The 17,588-nt window shown below is 39.2% G+C and overlaps 1 protein-coding gene across 1 annotated transcript in view; it reads left to right on the forward strand.

Moving 5' to 3' along the window:
- The window catches only part of LOC125255260 (cadherin-12), a 180,239-nt gene that overhangs the window by 67,982 nt on the left and 94,669 nt on the right, over positions 1-17,588 (forward strand). The window contains exon 2 of the mRNA XM_048170327.1: positions 150-584. Within this exon, the coding sequence (XP_048026284.1) occupies positions 351-584 (234 nt within the window). The 5' untranslated portion in view covers positions 150-350. The remainder of the gene's footprint in view (positions 1-149; positions 585-17,588) is intronic.

The raw sequence follows: 17,588 nt of genomic DNA on the forward strand, positions 1-17,588 counted from the left end.
AACATCCTTTCAGAAGCCAAACAGGGGTCAAAACAGGGTCACTGTTATCTCTATTCCACAAAATGTGTATTGCAGCTATTGCACTTTTAAAAAATAATAATAAATACATTTCTGTTTCATGGCTACAAAACTGATTTCTTAATTTTCAGTTGCAGGTGATGAATTTATTACCTGGGTGACTTGAGTCATATCTCCAGCGAGGGGAGTGGTAGAGCACCGGACCCTTGACCTCTCCTTAATCTCTACTGGATTCACGCTCCAGCTCGTGAGCCTCGGAGCCCTGGATCTCTTGTCTCTCACCTTTTTCCTCTGGACCTTGACGTGGGAACAGCACCATAACAGTCCGCCCAATGCTGAGGAGGAACTGCCTTCTGCTGTTCCTGTGCTTCCTCTATGAGCAGAGCTCCTGTGCTCCCTTCCAAAGCAGGCCAGGGCAAGAGTGGCCCCACAGCCAGACGGGGCCATCGGCAGCAGGAAGGAATGGAGGTTCCAGAGGATTCCAGAGGGTCAAGAGGGGCTGGGTGTGGAACCAGTTCTTTGTGCTTGAGGAGTACATGGGCTCGGACCCACAGTATGTTGGAAAGGTACAAAGTGCTTTGATCAAGAATATGAAGAATGATTGCATTTCAACTGCAACTCTGGTTAATAACCATAACAGCTTTCAGAAGTCATACTCTGCTGAGCCAAAGCCAGTCCCCTCTGCCATGGGATCTGTCTGCCTTTCATTTAATTTGTTTAATCCAAACCCACAGCTCATATTCGTTTGCCTAAATTAATTAACAAATTCTGTCCCATATTAAAGGAACTCAGAGACTCAATTTCTTAGCGTTGCTTAAAGTGCCCCATTATGCTATTTTAAGAGGACTCCTACAACAGCTTTACATGCATCAAAGGTAAAATAAATAAATAAATAAATAAATAAAAACTTTAATTTTCTCATAATATACAATATACATCACCACATTTTTAAATGATTCTCAAATGACTCGTCCGATGATTCAGTCTCTCTAAATTCCGCCTTTTCCGAGTTACTGCAAAGACAGTAACGATGGCGTTGATTTTACCATATCAATCCGAGCACGAGTCCGATTATAAAACATTGGAAGAACTAGTTATTCCTAGTTGATCCTCCATCGCAAGGACGACTTGAGCAGGACGTTTCTCAGTGAAACGTTACTCAGTTTGACGTACAATATGAAATGATGCAACTGTTAATTCCTCACCATCAGAATTAACAAGTGTATGTCCATCAACAAACCGATGTGTATATTTCTAATTTATTGCAGTGCACATGTGGGAACTGTATTATTAACTGTATCAGTTAACGGTGCATATATTACCCGTCACCGAACAAATTTGTAAAGCTCCATCCTTTATAAAAACTGTTAAGCAAACGCACACCATCCAAGGTGCAGGTCAAAGATAACAAATCTGTATAAAGGAGATATAACCGCACACTCACTTGCAAATACTTTATTATACCAGACTTTTTGCCGAAACGTTTATTTGCAAGTGAGTGTGCGGTCATATCTCCTTTATAAAGCTCCATCCTTTATCATTACTCACAGTAGAAAGATTGACAGACAATCTGCATTAATGGACACAATTTTAGGTAATAGTAATAACATGAGTTAGCTGGTTAGCCGGAGACTTACACAATATAAAACACAAAACTTTGTCTTTTGAACACTTGGTAGAAAATATATACGTCAATAATTAATCTTACAGGTTGTGATTCTGAGGGGCAAGTTGGTCCAAATAAAGTGGGTACTGTCCCATCTTTTAGTGTTGTCAAAAATACCGACTTCGGTACCTAGTCGGTACTGAAATGTAAAAAATGTGACGCTTTGAGCGCTGTTGAGTGGATTCGTAAACATCTCTGATTGGCCGTTGTTTTCACGGCTCATCGGATATGTCTGTGATAAGCTTCAATGATCAATGCTGTAAAACGTTGTAAATAGTCATCAATTAATCTCTTCACTAAGCGCTTAGATACACACGGGAGCGTTTGAAAGCAGGCGTCTATCGCGAATCGGTCCACTGTTAGACACCTGCTTTCAATCGCTCACGCTCCCACTTTCAAAACGCTTTCAAATTCAAACACTTCCGTGTGCTTTCAAATGCTCCCATGCGTTGATCATTGTAGCCAATCACGGGCATATCAGATGAGCGCGTCAACACAATGGCCAATCAGAGATGTTTACGAATCCGCTCAACAGCGCTCAAAGCGTCATATTTTTAAAATTTCAGTACCGATAGGTACCGAAGTCGGTACTTTTGACGACACTACCATCTTTAATGGATAAGTGTTTTGTAAATTCTATTTAGACTTCAGGAGATTTGAGAAGCAGCTCTGCTGTTGTAGCGCTATGGTAATTTTAACAGAAAACAGCATTTCCTCGACATGTACACAGAACTAGCTACAGTGTTTGAGGGCGGGCCAAGTTGTTCACAGGCGGACAACGTAGAACATAGGCGGGCATTAGGCAAATGTGTTACTTAGTGACGTGTTACCGTCACGGAATTGGGATTCGAATTCCTGACAACTCGTTTAGGTGGTTCAGAGTCGATTCTTTGTTTTGAGAGACAGTAACTTTATTTATCATGCACTTTTGGCTTCACAACTTTGCAGATCATTTACATTCACAGACAGCTACATTACACATTGCATGAAAGGTAATATTTGATAAAGCATAATAGGGGCACTTTAAGATAAGCTAAAAGCACAGGATAGACAGGCATCTGCTATAATATTTCCATTACTTTAACGTTTCAGTAGGTGCTTTTTTACCATGACTTGCAAGATAGTTATGCAAGAAAACATAAGTAGTGACAGCTTACCCATTGTAATACCAAAAACAGTAATACCAAAAAGACTGTTAAATCACTCATTTGAGATCTAATACAAATCCTCGACTAAGAACAGTCAAACAGAATCAACAAATTGTCTCATTTACTAAACATGTACACAAACGTATGTGCATAAAACCTGGATGTATGCGATTTCATTATTTTTTTTTGCATCCCTTTGGTCTGCATAAACACTTGCATGCCAGTGTTAGTGAATGAGACCATTTATTTTGAACTGTCAAGCAAATATAATTCACACTGTAGTTTATGTTTTTGTCTGTTACTCCAAAGAAGCATTGTTTCATGAAAAAAAGAAAAAAAAAATCTTTGTGTTTATAGAAAATACATCAGCAAATATTGGAAGCAATGAAATCCAGCCACAAGACAATACAGACAGTGAGACTTTGCCATTAATTCTAATAATGATGCAGCTGACAGGTCAAATAATGTAATTTTTCTATTGTATTGCATGTACATGAATCTGTCATCAGGTGAAAATTGGGTTTTTAGCATGATGCACACGTTTTGGTGGAAGACATGTGCGCGCTGACAGTGATCTTTAATCACAAACCATTCATATTCATTGGTGCATTTCCGAGCATGTGGTCATAACAGCACAACATGAAGCTGAAATCTAATTTTCATGCAGAAAAGTGCCGTTGCCTTCCAAAGAACACCGCCTTTAGCAGATCATAACCCGACCTGATCTTTCCACACACTTATCAAGTAAAATGAGATATTTCAGTATGAATATTATTTTGCATTAGTAAGATTCATCGCTGATGGGCCTTGCCTCTGTCACCGTCACCACCTTTTCCAAATACATCAAGACATGTGGAGAGGAAGAGACTAAACAAATCTCTCAGAGTGAAGTTCAGTTCTTAGTAGTGATTAAGGCTTCATTTTGTGCCAAAGTCATCTTAAAACAGATGGCTTCGTCCCCTGCCGAGTGGAGCATGATTTGAACACCTCACTTTATTTAACATTTAAAGAGGATTTTCCCTCTAATGAAGTACGAACTTATGCCCTCCACCCTTTACCCATAGTTTAATGGAACAAATCACCTGATACGTCCTATATGTCACTGCGAGGGGAAGGAAATGACATATTGTATTTAGCATTTGCTTAACTTTTTATTTCAAACTACTGTCTGGATTTCTAGTAGAGAATTTCCTTCACTTTCAACAATAGCTGTTTCATTATCAGGCAAGTAATTGTGAATTTACCAAGAAAACTAGGAGAAACAAAGAAAAAAAAGTGACAATGGAATGCTCAAGGCCACAACACGTCAGCAAACATGACTTGCGGCACAGGCGAATACTTCGCCACCTTTAGCGGTGTCTGCTTTGCATACTCTTCAGAGTGGTTTATGTAAGACGTCTTAATCAGGACAATGAGCCAAAATACCAGCAAAACTGATTAGCATAATGCAAAATAAAATAAACACAGTAATGTCACAATGCACATTCAATGAGTTCCAAGACCGTAGCAGATCATGGCTGGGGTTTAGAGGTAAGAGGAAATGCAAGGAAGCTTTTTCTTTTGGTTTGCTTTGTGTTTTACCTTGAACCAGGGACTGGCTTTTGTCTATTCTGGATTAATAAATGCAAGACTCTCCTAACATTTGTTTACTGCTGTGTGACAGAGAGAGTGTTGCGTGCCATGGTGTCAAAGGAATAAACAAAATGAAAAAGGAGCGGAAAGAACAATGCTTGCATTTCTTTAGGCTTCTTAGTCAGGCATAAATTGCACTTGGGACTTTGTATTGTTTCTTTGCCATGTTTATTTCCTTTATCTATTGGCATGCAAACTGCTTTTTGTTTGTGCTTGGGTTGGTATTTCTGATGAACTGTGAAGAGTGAGGCCTGTCATAATGTTACAAAACACAGCTGAATATGTTACATGTGTTTATGAAGAGACTACACATACATTTAGCTCATGAACACATTTATTTTTTTTTATTTCTGTTACTTTTATTTAACTGTTCAAACAATCCATATCAGAACACCTCAGCAACCACATAGAAACACACTACAAACCAACACAGTTCAACAGTCAGGTTTCATCTGATTTTTTTTATGATAACTTGGAGACCTTTTTAGACAGCCCTACTGTGAGCTATGAGGTTGTTAATCAATGGTATTTGCTTCTTTTGAAGACATCAGCTGCATTATTGCAACTTATTTTTAACCATGTTTAACAGTGGAATTTGTGAAAATGTACATTGCCCATGATGCTGTACAGAAATTCCACCAATCAGATAGTCGAAACAAGCAAACCGTGACAAAAGAGCTCTTTAGCTCCACCTATGAAGCACAGCAAATAACATGTTGGTCTCCCTACGCTCTCAAAATATTTTAAATATAAATATTTATAATGTATAAACATTAAATATTTGTTAGTACATGCATTTTGCAATAAACTTAAAATATGTTGTTTAATAGATATAATCAACATTTTTAAACATGTAGTTTTATATTTCTCCATCATTTTTAATTTGATTATGTTGTTCGTAACGCTTCATGGAATTGTAGTTGTTTCCCTCAGTAAAGCTATTAAGTACATAGTCTTGTACCTTTGTATGTTTCTCCGATTTTCAAATATTTCTTTGATCCAAATCAAAGTTTGTAATGTTATGATTTGTAGCTGATTAGCTTGGTTCATAGCATACTGCTTTAACAAAACCTTTTTTTAAATCCCTATGGGAGAAATTAATGAAAAAAATACTCCAGAACCAGCGCCATTGAAAAATTGGGCAGGCACTGTTGCACTCTACAAACCAATAAGAACACCTCAGCAACCGCATAGCAACGCACTACAAACCAATAAGAACTCCTCAGCAACCGCATAGCAACGCACTACAAACCAATAGGAACTCCTCAGCAACCGCATAGCAACGCACTATAAACCACTCAGAAAACTTCAACAACTGCATAGCAGTGCCATAGCAACCACCCATAACATTCAAGCATCATTATAAAGAGCTCTGCTCCACTCACATTTTCTTTAGAAAAAGTAAAAATCTAATTTAATTATATACTTAAATCACATGACCTGGGTCATTCATGTTAAGCAGTACCCTTTGTGATCTGTAACCTTTAAAAGCTATATGCTTGTGTTAAGGAAGCAATTCTATAAAAGTATATACAAGTCTTTCAGAAATATGTCTGGTTAAGAACAGACACTTAATTAACACTTAATTAACAGGGTGTCTAACAGGATGGAAATGATTGATTACTAATTAAAACTATATTCTCAAGAAAACATGTTTTGTTTGAAACATTTCAACTGCAGAATTAAAAGCAGATTTGAAAAAAAAAAAATTTACTTTGCAATTGGTATTAACAAATAGCACCCAAAGACATGACAAAAATAGCAATGCTCAAATGTAGTGTAATGATTTAAAATTAATTCATCTTCAAAAATTGTTAGTTTAATATTTTACCTTATGACTTATGCATAACAGTAATAACCAACCCTGTTGTAGTGGTAGACATGGAATTTTGGCAGTGGAGACCAAATAGATATCTTATTTTATAAGATAACATTTTTGCAAGCATAAAATATTCATTCCAAGCAGAAGAGTTGATGGATTGACACATAATATGCAACAGCAGGCAGGTTTTTTCTCTCTCTCTCTCTCTCTCTTTTTTTTTTTTTTTTCCTCGGTATGCATTTATGCAAAAGCTGTGAGCATGGGAACATCACACCCTCCAGATACAGGAGAAACTCTACAACACATCAGCACTTTATCATTTATTACGGATGAATAAAAGCCTCACTGAGCCTTTGGGAATACCACAACAAAGCCTCAATTCCTCAATTAAATAATGCACTACCGTCCCCGGTGTTGAGCAATGTCTGTTCGCAGGAAAAAACGGCAATCATTCGGCTCACTGTAAATCAAGTTCTCTTTCTCCTCCTCTCCCTGTCCTGCTTTAGCCTTTCAATCACCATTAAACCCTCCTCTCTCTGTCACTTATGACCACCCACAATTCACCTCTTTCTTCAATCATCTGAGCTAATAACATAATAAAGACTATACATAATCTCAAAGACACAGGTCGGTGGGTTTAAGCAACTTTATAATGTAACATTATTTATGACATCATTAGCCAAAGTGCAATCAGTCAACTTCGGTTTCCAACCTTTCATATCTGATAGCTGTAATTTTAAAAAGCGAATGAACCAATATACAAAAGTAATTTGATAGGATGTGTATCTGTGTCTTTTTATGATGTTTCAAGTCAGCATGAAATCAAAACTGATCCCATTTACTTTCTTAATGCATGTTTCTGGTCTTATTGTGCATGATTCATCGAGACACATTATTCCAAAGGAAAAAAATGTTTTTGTAATGTTCCATCAAATCGTAATATCTTGCTCCGCCTCCGAAACAACTTTCATTTTCAGCTATCACGAATCCCTCTAACTTTTTAACCCCATCCTTACAACCTCATGGCTCCATTCTGGTACTTAATGCCCAAAGTCTATTAATCCAATCAATTCTGGATTAATACAAAAAAAAAAAAAAAAGGATTAATATACATTAAAGTATGGGTACTATATCACAATGAAAATCTAAATGTAGCCAAGAACATTCTTGAGTAGACAAATAGATATCAGGTACAAATATGTGGATTTAAAGGCAAAATATGTAATATTTTTGGAATGAAATATCCAAAAACCACTAGAACAATGTTATATATTTTGTTGACTTGTATACTTACATTATCCCAAATGTTTCCAAGAATGTTTAAATCCAAAGAAATAAGCAATTTTAACCAGTACACAGACATCATACCCGCGTTATCATATCCTCGGTTTCCAGATTTATTTTGTAGAAATCATGGAAACACGCGCCTGTCTTTCATTAGCAATCGCTCCAGCGGCCTCGCTTCTGTTCGCATAGCACTCAGTCCTGCTCTGCTTCGTACTACAGTAACGTTAATAATCTCATCCATGAACATCCATGAACAAGCTACGACTTTGTTTTGAATAAGCGACCTCAACCAGTGAAAATGTACATATAGTGCCTTTAATTGTACCTGCATATTTAAAAGTAAAAACCTTAAACATTCTTAGCTTTTGAAATTGACTGCGAGAAACAAGAGACAGTAGAGAATTTTCTCATTAAATTAACTTTGATGCACAAACTTGTAAAACAGCCATTGATGTAAAACAGCCTAATTTCTCTGTGTCAGCAAGATATAAGTGATGATGACCTGCAAAAAAGTCTAAATGAAATGAAAAGGAATAAGAAAGGACAGTAATTGCATTGGAAAGGTAATTGAGTAAGACTAAGTAAATTAGTACTCAATACCAAATATATAAGTACCATAACAAAAATACATAACAAACTTAGTACAAACAAAGTAATTGTCCTATATACCCATGATTTACAGGGCATGAAATGGATACAGATATTTAAATACACATTTACACCCATGAAAATTCAGTTTCACTCAAATACGTCAGTTTGCGGATGCGAAACGGCTGCAAACGGCATTTCAGATTGACTGTAAAGCAGAGGGAGCTTCTCAAAAAGTTAAGCTGGATCACATTCACCTCATATCTGAGGATTTCAATCCCAGATGAGCACAAACGAATCATCAGGAGACCCAAGCGGATCAAGGGTTTATACTGTGTTTACAAAGACGCAGCCGACTGAGCTTTTTCTGTGTGTGTGTCCATCCCACGGCAAGCTTTGGTAAGAAAGGCACAGGAAACTGTATGTGCAGGGAACACAGAAGAGGATCCGTGCCCTTAACAAAGAGTCTGATAAATGAAAGAGTCACTCCGTCTAAAGGAGATGTACACCGCGTTGTCTGGGAAAATTTGAGATGGGTATTTACAGACCCAATCCAATAATGGCAGCTGGGCGAGATGCTCCAGATCTTTTGAAACCTTCCCATTCTCACAGTTTTACCTGCACTGACATCATCTTTCATTCATCTTCAGCCTTTCTCAGCAGCACAATCTGTTCATCAACTGCTATCAAACAGCCTTTTCAACAAACCATTTGGCCTCTCCTTTGCTGTCTCTGCCTTACTCTTGTGCTCTTTTTGTGAAAGGAACAGTTCACCCCCCCCCCCCCCCCCCCCAAAAAAAAATCACCATGTTGTTTCAAACCTTCATGCTGCTATTTTTTTCTTGTTAAACACAATATATATAGAATCTAGTGCTCTTTTTCATGCAACAACTGTTAATGGTGGCCACATATTTTTATCACAAGAGGAAACAAACACCTTAAAATAACCATAAAAATCAGTTAATTCAAATTGCAGCAGCCTTGTATGATGAACAGGCTGAAATTGAGGTTGTCAGCATACAATAATGCATTTTGTAGAAAGACCATCCATTTTACAGCTTGTTTACGTGCACTCTTTCTGGCTGACAGGTCGACACTTACTCACTTCCATCGTGTTATTGACACCCACGTCCACCTCATCTCTTCCCATCACCTATTCTCAGATTAATTCCCAGAAATGACTGCAATCTTATCTGTCTGAGACAACCTATCATTAGCTCTCAGATCTTTTCAACATAACTTATGAAGACAAGGATCTGTGCATGGGAGTCAAGAGGGTTATTTGCCAATTCAGTGTGCAAAAATAAATAAATAAATAAAAAGAGAGAATGCATTTTTACAGATAAACATGGATGGATGTACACAGCATAATACAACTTCAACATCAATATGAAATCACAAATTGAGCCTATGTACTTTCTTAATACGGTTTTATTGTGCATAAATTAATCACTGTTTGAAAGAAAAAAATATCATGAAGACTAACTTTATCAAAATGCAGTAATGTTACTTTCCTTTTCAACTGATAACACCTTGGCCAGAAAGTAAGCCTACTGTTTTACGTAATCCAGCCTTTCTTAAGCAAGTAACGTAATTCTGGTTAGCATTAATGTAATATACTGAAAAAAAAAAAAAAAAAAAATGATATTGGATTTACTTTGAAACAACTTTCACTCAGAAATTGCTAGAAGAATATTTACAAAGAAACAGCAAGTAATATTGAATTAGACATACAAGTCACTCAAAAATATAAAATGACAATGGATTCAACTGCTGGAATAGGTTAAGATGATGTTCTGGGTGAATTTGACCTTCAGCCTCCATGACATGGTCTAAAAAAAGTCTTTACAGATTCAGACTCAACTTGGTATGAAACACCACTTTTCACAATCCAATCAATTCCCTCTGGATAAAATCTAGTACTGCCCTACTTTTTTTCTCATTGAATATTTAATTTCGCTCAGAAATGTCACATTAGAGAAGTAAAATGGGTTAGGAGTGTTGTTTCATGTTGACTTTGACATGAAAGAGAATAAGCTTTACATGCACAATTCGAAATGATATACAGGATCATCCATCCCTTCAATTTAATCTAGTTGTTTAAAATAGTTCATAAGGTAAATGGTTAAACCGACCTTTAAAATGTCTATAACACACTCCATAAATGCACAGTAGCTGGAGCAAGAGCACTGAGCTCTATAATGCAATCACAGGCTGTTCTCTCCAGTAATCAGCGTCAAATGACCAGACAGAATCTCTCCAGTGACCTGTACACTAATCAAGGTTACCATGTACATAGACCCAGCAAGACACACTGCAATTATCCATTCACTCTCTTCAGCAAGCATGTCTAAAGCATTAATAGAGGTTTTGAGTGCCATTGCCATGGATCACTTAACTGGGCTTATTTATGGTTAAGCACACCATGCACCATGCCATCTATGGTTGCGTTCCTTTTAAAGACTGAAGTAAATGTTTTAATGAAATCTATAAATGTAGTCCTAAATGGGCAAAAGATATTGATGACTTGTCATGCATTTCACATCAGCATAGTTCAACGAGTCGGTGTGATTCCAAAGAGCATTCGCAAACAGCATTGCAAAGTTGTGTGGATGGAACTACAGCTCTCGACCTGTGGTTAGAAGCATAGTTTCTTTTTGCATGACATGATGACTTAAACCCTTTATTGGGCAAAATAAGAAAGCTGGCATTCAGTACAATCTATATCTTTTATTTTGAATGTATACTAATGTCATTTACGTCTTTTAGGTTGTCAAGAGATTTAAAGTCCCATTTTTGAAGAGTGCGCATGTGCGTACATATGCTCTAGTACATAAGAACAAGCATGTGATTGAATCTGGACATTAACCAAAATAACTCAAAAATGGAAATTAGTTCTCAGATGCCATGTCTGTAATTTATTGCAAAAAAAAAATGGCATTAATTTGATTTCAAAGGGATTCATTGAAAAATAATGAATTAATCAACCACCTGTGTGACATTAACTAACATGGTTGAACAATATGATTTCGGGAAACAGTCGTGACTAGCTAGTCGATTTCTTAAATGATGCATCGAACTATGGCAGTTATGCAGCGAGTTACGGTGTTGTACAAGAAATGTACCCCTGGACTGCAGGAGAAGAAAATTCAATACTTTTACTTTATTAATAAAAACAAAAACATGAAACACAAATGTGATGTTTATCTAAAGTCATGTTTGCTAATTAGAATAGTTGAATTGGATCATCGAAGGTCAGCAGCAAAGACATTATCTGTTTCCATCACCCTGTTTTACGAGCATTTTGAAGTATCGCATCAGAAACAAGTGATGGAAATGCCAAATTTTGAACTTTTGACTTGTGCGAAAAAGAGTTAATATGAATAATGGGAGATGGATACGCATTTGGTGAATAAATTCTGACATAGCAAACCAGGGCTACACAATTTATCGTGATTAAACCACATGCGATTTGGCAAAGGCTGTGATTATTTTATGCGCAGCTTGTCAGAGCTGTACGGCTCTGTGATCAGAAGTAAATGCTTCTCCATCTGAAAGCCCGAAACTCCAAATATGCGCTGCAGTAAACGCATCTTTCCAGGAAATCCCTATCCCTATCATACTATCGCTGAATAAACAGAAATGCTTTGATTGATTAAACATGACTAATGAACACACAACTGCCTTATTGTGTGTAAGAAGCCATATCTTCTCACAGAAGGATGCCCAACTGTCATTAAGAAGTGAGTTGATAACACAACCATGTGAGTTTATCAAGTGAGTTGTGACACTTGATAAAGTCGAGAAGATTTCAGACGGCTCTTGTTTATTGTTTTCTTATTCAAAGTGTTTAGGCGAACCCTTCACGAACACTCAGTCACAGTGTTTTATTTACTGTTGGATATAGGTTACCAATACTGTACTGGCTTCGCACCCAGCAAGCTAAACACATCCACTCAATAAACAGTCTTGACACCGGAGTCGTCGTTTTGATTTACTGAATAAATGTGTAAAACTGTAAAACAACATAACACAGAAGGAATACATAAATAAAATGTCACATGGTAAACGTCCAGTCCAACAATGTTCACCAGAAGACAGTTGTACAAAATGATTGTACAATATAAATTTCCCAATGCTATAACATGAAAACATCTACATGTACTTCCTCGCAATCATAATATATTAACAATCAAAAATAATCAAACTCTACTTACAGGCAGTGCCTCGTTAAGAGTTGTTAATCCGATGGACTGACACAGCAAATTAAAGTGCGCTACCATGTGCTTTGCACGTTGTTCTTTTTGAACCCCAGAAACTGAATAAAACATATTCAATCTGCAGAATATAAAACTACCAGTAGAGGGAGCAAAAACACCAAAACAGGCAAAGCCAGAACACTCCCCGTCTGGTATCACAAAGATACCATATACACTAGCAATTATTGGATTAAACAGCCTGATCTGAAGACACAAGGTATACTAACTCAGATATAGGTCTGTGATAGATTTTTGTTGTCCCATGCTGAACAGTTTTCACCTCCACTTTTCTCACAATACCGTCTGTACTGGGAACAGCCTTCACAATTATCCCCATCGGCCACCCGTTTCTTTTGACTTGTTTGTCTTTGAGCAGTACAATGTCGCCTTCTTTGATGTTTGGATGTTTGTGAAACCACTTGTGACGGTTCTGAAGTGTTCCAAGATACTCCTTCCGCCACCTATTCCAGAATGTTTCTGCTAATGTTTGAACCTGTTTCCATTGACATAGGAGCATGTCTTTCTTACTGAAATCTTCTTGTGGAGTTGGAGGATTACCAGCCTTTTGTGTCAAAAGCATAGATGGTGTTAGGATGAAGGGGAATTCAGAATCTGTGGAGACTGGGACTAGAGGCCGTGCATTAACGATGGCTGTGACCTCAGACATGAATGTCACTAAGACTTCATGTGTAAGCTGTGAGTACTTGTTTTTCAAGAGCATTGAATCCAAGATTCGCCTTGTTAGACCAATCATACGTTCCCAGGCGCCACCCATATGAGAAGAGTGTGGTGGGTTAAAAACCCAGGAACATCTTTGCTCAAGTAGGTATTCTCTCACCTCTGTTTGTTCGTTCTCGCTCATTTTAAGCTCTCTAGAGGCACCAACGAAATTCGTCCCACAATCGGAGCGCAGCTGCTTGGCAGGACCTCTAATAGAAAAGAATCTTCTGAGAGCGTTAATAAGACTTGAGGAAGTCATCGACTCAATCACCTCTATGTGAACTCCTCTGGTACACATGCAAGTGAACAACACTGCCCACCTCTTGCTGTTTGCTTGGCCACCCCTTGTGCGGCGTGAGATCACCTCCCATGGCCCAAAAACATCTAAGCCGACAAAGGAAAAGGGTGGATCCATTTGCAGCCTTTCTGCTGGCAGGTCAGCCATTTGTTGTTCCTCCACCTTGCCTCTTAGTTTACGGCAAGTAACACACCTCCGAATAATACTGCTAATGCATCGTTTAGCCCCAGTTATCCAAAAACCATTGGATCTTATGGTGCCCTCTGTAAGATGTCTGCCCTGATGCTGCACACGTTCATGAAAATGTCTGACCAGTAGGACTGTGATGTGATGGTGAGCCGGAATGATGAGGGGATTTGTTTCTTTATCTCCTATTTCTGCTTGTCTGATGCGTCCACCAACTCTCAGCAAACCATTGCTGTCGATGATTGGATTCAACTTCAAAAGTGGACTATGTGACGGAATTTCACTTGCAGAAGTGATGCATTTCAGCTCATCTGTATACACTTCTTGTTGTACACTCTTGATGATGATTTCCTCTGCTTTCAGAAGATCACTTACAGATAAACCCTTTGAGCACCAATGCCAACCTGTGCACTGACTATCGTTACTTGGTCCTGTGAAACAATGAGCAATGTGATGCAGCCGTGCCACAGCTCTGACGACTGTTCTCCAGTCTGAGAATTGCTCAAATCTTTTGGTACCTAGCTGATTCACTTCAATCTGCGTAGACAAGACTTTAACCTCTGAGCGAACTTCAACATCTTCCTCTGGGTCAATAAGATAATATGAGTTTGGGTGATCAAAGAGCTGCTCCGATGGATAGTGCAAAAATGAAGGTCCTGTGAGCCAGGTTGTGGCCTCAAGCTTAGAAGATGAAACAGAACGAGAGCCATGATCAGCAGGATTTTGTTCAGAAGAAACGTACCTCCACTGTTCAGGCTGAGAAGACTGTCTGATGCGCTGCACTCTGTTGTTCACATATATATGGAACCGTCTTGACTCGTTATAGATGTAGCCTAACACTACTCTACTATCTGTGTAGAACCTTATTCTATCTAGCTTTAGATGAATCTCTTCTGTGATGAGTTCAGTCAGTTCGACAGCCAGGACTGCAGCACATAGTTCCAGCCTAGGAACAGAAAGATCAGGCTTTGGAGCCAACCTCGCCTTGCCAAGAACAAAGCCAACCTCTGTTTTCCCATACTGATCCGAAGCTTTCAAGTATGCAACAGCTGAGATGGCCTTCATGGAGGCATCCGAGAAGACACATATTTCAGTGTGTTTGGCTTCAGAAAGAGGAATGGATACATACATGCGTGGAATGTTCAGACTTCTTAGGTCTTGCAGCGAATGACACCACTGTGCCCACTCTTCATGTCTGCTTTCAGGCAATGGTGTATCCCACTCATGTGTCTGCGATGAGAGTTCTCTTAAAAGTAAACGGCCCTGGATTGTGATAGGAGCTAGGAATCCAAGGGGATCGAACAAGCTATTCACTGTTGACAACACTCCTCTACGTGTGTATGGTTTTTCAGTGTCGGGCACTTGGAAGGTGAACGTATCCGACATTAGGTTCCACTGTACCCCCAAGCTTCGCTGATCAGGTAAGTCATCCGTGGAGAGGTCAAGGCATTTGATGTCCTTAGCCAAATCTTCATTTGGAAAGGCATCCATTACTTTGGCTCTGTTTGCAGCAATTTTATGAAGCCTGAGGTTTGAAGCAGCTAGTGCCTCTTGTGCTCTTTTAAGCACATTGATTGCCTCTTCCTCTGTAGGAAATGACTTTAAGGCATCATCTACATAGAAGTCTTGTTCAATGAATTTCCTCACATCCGTGCCATATTCTTTCTCTTCTTCTCTGGCAGCTCGGCGAATTCCATAAATGGCCACTGCCGGTGAAGGGCTATTTCCAAATACGTGAACTCGCATCCTGTAGTCCACAACCTCTTTAGACAGATCATTATCACGATGCCATAGAAAGCGTAAAACATCACGACAGTCCTCCCGGACCAAGAAGCAGTGAAACATCTGCTGTATGTCGGCTGTGATGGCAACAGGATCCTTTCGAAATCTTATGAGGACTCCTAACAGGCTATTGTTAAGGTCAGGGCCAGAAAGCAGTACATCATTGAGGGATACTCCATCAAACTGTGCACTAGAGTCAAATACAACTCGTATTTGGTCTGGTTTTTTTGGATGGTACACACCAAATGATGGAAGATACCAGCTCTCCTGACCATCTTGTAAAGGAGGAGCTAGCTCTGCATGGTTATTGTCAAGTATTCTCTGCATGAATTCTGTGAAGTCATCTCTCATCTTTGGTCGTTTGTCAAGGTTGCGACGAAGAGACATGAAACGTCTTGCTGCATACTCCCTGTTGTTGGGTAAGCGTCTCCTTGGCTCACGGAATGGCAATGGTGCTACCCAGCTGTTACTTGAGTCCTTGAAGAATTCCTTATCCATAATGTCCAGGAATAACTGATCCTCAACTGAAGGTGCAAATTTATTGTCATCTTTGGTCTGCTGAAACAAAGACTGACCAAGTCTGCAGCTTGATAGGCTAGGTTTGTGGAACTGGGTTTTCTCATTAAACGTCTCCTTCAGTACAATGTGATTATTGCATGGACTGAAGTAGCTTGGTCTGCCATTCTCTAAGATGTGTGTTCTCATGCAGTTCACCGGAGAGGGCTTGTGGCACTTTCCTAGACACACATTTCCCACAATGACCCAACCAAGGTCCAATTTTTGCGCATACGGAGCATCATGAGGACCGTTGAGTTGTTTGCGGACTTTATGTGCTCGTATTATGTCTCTTCCCAGCAGAAGCAGTATTTCAGCATTTGGATCAATAGGCGGTATCTTGTCTGCTATCTCTTTTAGGTGGCTGTGATGCAGGGCAGCAACTGCGGTTGGTATTTCATCTCGGTTATCTGGCATACTATTGCATTCGATGAGAGTAGGAAGTGGAAAATTGATCTCACCATCTGCAGACTCAATGATGAACCCTTGAGCTCTTCTTCCAGTTGCTTGGACTACTCCTGCACACGTCTTTAATGTGTACGGAGCAGAAGTTCCTTGCACATTGAAACTGTCAAAAAATTCTGATCTGGCCAAGGATCTATTGCTTTGCTCATCTATAATAGTGTAAATCCGCCTGCCTTGGTCAGGGCTGCCAGCAGGATAAACATTCACAAGGCATATTTTAGAGCATGACTTCTCACTAAAGCCTTTGCCACAAATCTTGGTGCACTTTGATGACACATCTCCACCGCAGCACTCCTCTTCCTCCCCGCCATGCAGTGAAGGAGGTGTAGAATCAGAACGCCACGGCGCTGGGCCTGGATGGAGAGCAGCCAGGTGTTTGTCACTCTCACATTCAGAACATTTAATTGACACATCACAATTCTTAGCCACATGTTTGTTAGATGAGCAGCATCTGAAACAAATAGATAGCTCCCTTAAGATCCTTTTTCGTTCCTCTAATGGCTTTTCTCTGAAGCCTCTGCATTTCTTGAGAGGATGAGGTTTACGATGTATAGGACATTGCTTCTCAACCTCGTTGTTTCCTCTCTGAAGACTCTTGGTATGAGAAAGGTTAGAGGAGGACATCACATCCGTTTTATGGACTGAAACAGGTTTCTGAACATGACTTTCATTATACCTGATCTTTCCACCAGGGTTTATGGAAAGTAAAGAAAAATTGAAGCTAGGATCGTTGCGTGCTCTTGCTTCTGCACATACAAATTCCACAAAGAAGGAGAATGGTGGGAAAGAAACTCCATAAGTGTACTTGTAGTGTGAACCCTGCATCATCCACTTTTCTTGTAGTCCAAAGGGCAACTTTTGCACAATAGGATTAACTCCTCTTGCTGTATCTAGATAAGTGAGCCCAGGTAGATCACCGCCATTCTTAGCTGCTTCAATCTCTGAAAGCAAGTCTCCTAATTCCCGGAGCTTATCATGGTCTTTAGCTGATATTTTTGGAAAAGTCTCTATTTTTGTGAAGAGAGCTTTTTCAATAGCTTCCGGAGATCCGTAGGTCATATCTAGCCTCTCCCAGATGAGTTCAAGACCAGCTGGTAAGTTCCTTACATTCACAGACTTAATGCGACGGGCATGATCTGCTGAATCTCTCCCCAGCCATCTA

The sequence above is a fragment of the Megalobrama amblycephala genome, linkage group LG20 (assembly GCF_018812025.1).
Source record: "Megalobrama amblycephala isolate DHTTF-2021 linkage group LG20, ASM1881202v1, whole genome shotgun sequence".
NCBI lineage: Eukaryota > Metazoa > Chordata > Actinopteri > Cypriniformes > Xenocyprididae > Megalobrama > Megalobrama amblycephala.